Source organism: Lolium rigidum, chromosome 2, assembly GCF_022539505.1.
Source record: "Lolium rigidum isolate FL_2022 chromosome 2, APGP_CSIRO_Lrig_0.1, whole genome shotgun sequence".
Classification (NCBI taxonomy): Eukaryota; Viridiplantae; Streptophyta; class Magnoliopsida; order Poales; family Poaceae; genus Lolium; species Lolium rigidum.
In genome coordinates, this window is record NC_061509.1 from 184,576,690 (window position 1) to 184,582,647 (window position 5,958).

General features: G+C 43.0%; 1 protein-coding gene across 1 annotated transcript; it reads left to right on the top strand.

Annotated features, from left to right (window-relative positions):
- Positions 1-2,343: 2,343 nt before the first annotated feature.
- On the top strand, positions 2,344-4,440 carry LOC124687817 (pentatricopeptide repeat-containing protein At3g04130, mitochondrial-like). Its single transcript, XM_047221553.1, has 2 exons — positions 2,344-2,457; positions 2,729-4,440. Exon 2 carries the CDS (start codon positions 2,980-2,982, stop codon positions 4,438-4,440), a length of 1,461 nt encoding a protein of 486 aa, XP_047077509.1. The 5' UTR covers positions 2,344-2,457; positions 2,729-2,979.
- The last annotated feature ends 1,518 nt before the right edge of the window (positions 4,441-5,958 follow it).

Sequence of the window (5,958 nt, forward strand, 5' to 3'; positions counted from 1 at the left end):
ATGCAGGGTGCTCCATATGCTTGAAGGGGAGATGGAGAGAGTTATCATAATGATGACAGCTCTGACGGATGTAGCATTGTCGTAGTAAAGTGACACACAAAAAATTAGCACAATCCATTAAGAGTTTACGCCGTTTCTTGAGAAGCTACTTGGAGTATAGTGACGATCAAGCAATTCCCTAATGCCGATCCAGCCAAAGGCAAGACACTAGTGGCCTAGGAATGGAGCAAGGCAGCAAGCAAAAAGGTGGAGACGCACGATACACTACCTCCTGCCTCGCCCATGGAGGAAGTCACCGAGAAGGTCATGTGAAGCTGAACGTAGATGGTTCTTTTGTTTGGTGTGAGGTGTGGATGGTGCAAGTATGATTCTATGAGACGGTGCAGACTAGATAATTGTTTACGCATGTAGGTGCTTAAACCCCTCTCAGAACCATCTCGAAGCTGAACTAGAAGCATGCCATGATGGAGTTGCCCTCGCGTTGCAGTGGTCCACTCTTCCTTGCACGACTGATATGTACAACAACGTAGCTATGAAGACGATCTATTCACCTAAAGTGCATCTTTTCCCTTTACGGTCCTCGTCCAGACTATGGTCTAGACGCATGAAAATAGTTTGTATTAATTGTGTCCAAAATAGTATAAGCCATGTTTTGGCAAACTTTGGTCGTAGTCAGGCACAACCACAAACTTGGTATGGGTTGGGGTCTCGTTGATGTTCCAACTCTTTGTTGAAACGAATGCAGTCATGCTGCTTAAGTAATACAAAGTCCTTGTCCCATTACCGGGTCATGGGATGAGAAACTCCTGAATAGTAATTTCTTCACTCTAGATGTTGGTCGAATCGATCAAATTCTGATTAATAATTAGGGGTTCAATTACTTTTTGGATTGACACTATACAAAGCATGGCCGGTATGATGTTTGGTCCGGTTACCATCGCCAATGGGGACATTAGCTTGGACCTAGGGCTAGCCAGCTAGGGCTTCATGGAAATTCATCAATTAACCCAGTATGGAAAATCGTTTGGAAATTGCAAATTCTGAGTAAAAAGAAAATTTTATATGGTGTTCTTTACATGGCATCCTACCTCCGAAAGGCATCTTGGCCAATCGTCATATTGGCAATAACGGTTCATCTCCCATCTGTAGCTTGGGTGCGAAAGATATCCTTCACCTCTTATTTCGGTGCCCATAGCTCAGGAGATGGGGTTAAAACTTGGGATTTCTGGTATTATTGAAGACACTGTTGAAGTTGGTAGAGCGGATTCAGCTGTCCCAGAATATTTTCTCTAGAGAGGGGACCTAAGCTGAATGAACTCATTTCTATCACTTGTTGGTATATGTGGTGGATACAGCGACGATGAACCCATAATGAAGTTGTTTCCCCTCTATTTAAATGCATACACACTCAATTCTCTCCATAACTTCGAACGCAGTTGTAGTTTGCAAGAGGGTAACGCTTCGGAGTGCAACATGGACAAAACCAGAACCGTGCAAAGTTAAGCTTAATGTGGATGTCTCCTTTCATACTGATGTACATGCAGGTTCTGTTGCTGCGATACTCCATGATTATCAAGGAAACTCACTAGTTGCAAAGTGTTCTTTTATTCCTCATGTGGCCTCTCAATAGCTGCAGCCGAAGCAACCCCAATGAAGGAGGGTTATCAAGGAATCTTATTGGTTGCAACGTGTTCTTTTATTCCTCATGTGGTATCTCAGTAGCTGCAGCCGAATCAACCACAATGAAGGAGAGTCTACCCTTTGCCTCCAATTGGGGATGCAATGTTTTAATTGCCGAGTTAGGTGATTGAAGCTTGTACTGGAAAGGTGGCATGGTGAAACGAATCTACCGCTTTATTTGCAAACATTGTGCACATAACGCCTATCTTCGATGAAGTTGTTTTCAATTATTATTCGAGGGAAGCAAAAAGAATGGCTCATGAGTTAGCTAAGTTTAGTTCGTTAAATAAGCAGTCTTGTAATTGTCCGTGTGAATCCCTAGTTTTCTTTTAAACAGTCTCATAAATTAAGTAACTATTATTTGCAACCAATAAATTCTGCTGCTTTCTAAAAAAAAAGTAAGGCCTCCGGCAATGTAAGCCAGTCTATCCTCTCTCCATTGTAGGGACGGAGCCGCCATTTACCTCCACACATTGAGTTCGGTGTGGGGTGTTAAATTCCAGCCGGTCTAGTTCACATATCCCTCTGGGCAGGCTTCTGAAGCACTCAGCCTGTCAGTCCAGAGGCCCATTAATCTACAGCCCATAGAGGAGAGTAGTCAGGAGGAGTCAGGACTGAGGATTGATCTTTCCAGCGACGAGCAAACTGCTTCGCCGCCGCCTGCCCGCTTGCTTCCTCCTCCACCGCCGCACGGCCCTATGTCTCCCCCGGCCTCTGCTGAATTGCTTCGTCGCCGCGTTCCACTCCTGCTCGTCGCGCCGCTATTATCCACAACAGGTGATGATTTTTCCCAACACCCAGACCCCAATCCCCATCAAGCAATAGTAGTCTAGCACATAGTAGCCGGAAACGGGGAACGGTGGTCCGTCCCTCGATCCGGATTCACCGGCCCGGAATCGGAGTCGGGAACGAGAGTCGGTCTATGACCTCCACTTCCATTTCCATCCTGTCTTCGCCATTGCTGACTGTTAATGTTTACCGAATCAAACGCATTGATATTTCACTAGAACTAATGTTTTTCCTCTTATGCCATTGTGGTATATTCTAGGGACTAGGAACCAGATCCAGTAGCACTGAACAAAAGAGACCCTGTATTAAGTTGATTCCCACGATGGCATGGGTCTATATTGCTTGATCCTGAACTGTTGAAACTATTTGAGGACTCGGTGAATAAAAATACAGTTGATACTAGAAGGAAGTATCTGCGATTGGCTATAGCTTCATCTTGCGACCGTCAGCTATTATTGTAGACTCTGATATTCAGCACTTGGTTTTGCTATTTTCTGCTCCCACCACCTGATGCATTCACTGAGTCTCTGGCGCTGCCATGGTGCTGTGAGAGCCTTGCAATTACTCCCTTCTTGTAGGTTGTCATTATCATCGCTTACCCACGCAAGCCAAGATCTTAACAGCATCGAGCTCACCGTGGAGGAAGAAGCATCAGCATCACAGATCAAGAATTCCCTCTTGAAGGCACGCAATGGGAGTGTGCAGAATTTGGTTCAGTCCCTTGGGGTTGACTGTCCGGCAATTCAGCTTACAAGTAACATTGTGGATAGCTTGCTATTTAAGTTTGGAGATGACTGGAAGTCTGCATTGGGTCTCTTTCAGTGGGCACAGTCGAGGGACAACTACAAGCACACTGCATATGCTTGTAGTAGGATAATTGATTTGCTTGGGAAGATGAGGCAGCTCGACCAGATGTGGGATCTATTGCCTGACATGCACTGCAGAGGGCTTTTGACTGTTGAGATATTTGCGAAGAGCATCAGGAGGTTGGCAGGTGCAAGGAGATGGAAGGATGCTATTATGTTGTTTGATAAGCTGGATGACATGGGCCTGGAGAGGAATACAGAGACGATGAATGTTCTGCTTGATGCACTTTGCAAAGAAAAGAAGATTGAAGTAGCACTCCAGGTCTTTCTTGTGCTCAGTCCACCCATCCAGCCTGATGCATACACCTTCAACATTTTCGTCCATGGGTGGTGCAGTGCACGTAAGATCGATGAGGCAAAGTGGACAATTGATGAGATGAAATCTCGGGGATTTCCGCCTTCAGTTATCACATACACCACTCTTCTTGAAGCTTACTGTAAGCAAGAAAAATTTAGGATGGCCTATGAAGTTCTTGATTCAATGTGTTCCGAGGGATGTCATCCCAACGTCATCACTTACACTATGATCATGACCTCATTGGCAAAATGTAATATGTTTGAAGATGCTCTGAGTATATCTCACAGAATGAAGTCATCTGGCTGTAAGCCCGATACACTATACTACAATTCCTTGATTAACTTGCTGGGTAAAGCTGGTCATTTGTCTGAAGCTTCCCAAGTATTTAAGGTGGAGATGCCAATGAATGGTGTGCCGCACAGTTTGGCTACCTATAACACCATGATATCAATCTTCTGCCAGAAAAACCGAGATGAAGATGCTCTGAATGTGCTGAAAGAAATGGAGGCACAGTCTTGTAAGCCTGATATTCAGACATACCGACCACTTCTAAGACTGTTTTTAAACAGAAGAGGCCAACATGGCACCATTCGGAACTTGTTGGATGAATTTGTCAATAAACATAGTCTAGGTTTAGATGTTGATACGTACAGCCTTCTGATCCATGGTCTTTATAGAGTTGGTGAGACTGACTGGGCATATCAACTGTTTGAGGAGATGGTTGGTAGTGAAATAGGACCTAGGTATAAAACATGGGATTTGCTTTTGAGTGACGCACAAAGCAAAAACATGGAGACGGCGTGTTGAAAAGATCCGGCACTACATGACTTGCTTTGGCATTTAAGCTTAGATAAATGAGATGAAATATATTCTCCTATATTGTGAAAACATGCAGCCTGTTTGTTGAAGTTTGCAGTCTTCTTTGAAATTTTGCTTTATCTACTCTATGACTTGCTTTGGCATTTAAGCTTAAATAATTGAGATGGAATATATTCTCCTATATTGTGAACACATGCAGTCACTTTGTTGAAGTTTGCAGTCTTATGCTCTTAGAGAGATTACTTTTATATATTCTATGACTTGCTTTGGCATTTAAGTTTAAATAAATGAGATGGAATATATTCTCCTATATTAGGAAAGCACACAGCCTGTTTGTTGAAGTTTGCAGTCTTATGCTCTTAGAAAGTTTGCTTTTATCTACTCTATGACTTCCTTTGGCATTTAAGTTCAAATATCTGTGCTGGAACATATACTCATATATTGTGGAAACATGCAGCCAGTTTGTTGGGAAATTCAATTCGGCTCCCGGGTGCGTATGCTCCCTCTACTAAAAAAATATATTTCGAAATATCGAAAAATTTGGACAAAAAATTATACATGTACATCTTCATAATATACGTGCGTTCGTCAAGTTTCACCAAAAACCAATATTTTGTGTGGTCTATATAAAAAAGAGAAAGTTTATCTTGTGAAAAACATTATTTTTAGCACCGAATTTTGTCTTTTTTACACACGTCACATGATAAGTCGATTTTTTATGAAACAATTTTGTGAGCATGTAGCACGTGAAGATATAAGTGCGAACTTTTAGTTTCAATTTTTTTTAAAATTTAAAATGTATGTAAGATGCATTTCAAAATATAGAGAGCATATGAACCCATGTTCCAAAACACCGCTCCCCCAGTTTGTTGAACTTTGCAGTCTTATGCTCCTCGAAAGTATGCTTTTATCTACTCTGCTGTGGCAACTATTGCTCCAAGTGCAGGTCCCTCCAGCTGAGTCATCTTGCAAGCTAAATTAAGCCTCACCAACCGATCACCACGTACCAATTATTAGGAAACTATTATCACAGGTGACTGCATAAAGGGATGCAGCAAAGAAGGGAGGAAGATGAGCAAGGATGCTAGCACGGACCCCTCCCCACTCCTTACAAGATGGGAACGTTTGATCTCTCCCACAGGTCTGCGTTTTCCTTTCTCCATCTCTCTCCTTCTCTTTGTGAACTGAGAAAGTTTGGTTGAATGGTTGAATTTTGTTTCCTAAAAAAAATGAAAGATGATGCATGTTGTTTCCTTTGGATGTTTTTTACCTCACAATGTGTGGGAGCTTTCAGTACTGGGTATGCCCTTTATTTGGATATCATTGCACGTTGAAAGAAATTTGGCAAGAGCACTGAGCGTCGGGCACCGGTGTCCATTCCATGTGGGGATCTTGTCCCAGACTGCATGGCAAATGGAAGCAGCGTGGAGCGTGGCCCAAACTGAAGACCGGGCAGCAAGCTTATTGGATAGCAATTGTCCATATGGGCCAATGTTGGGGACATAC

What these genes read in the sequence shown, in the direction of transcription:
- LOC124687817 (XM_047221553.1), top strand. Translation starts at nt 2,980, where the DNA reads ATGCATTCACTGAGTCTCTGGCGCTGCCATGGTGCTGTGAGAGCCTTG.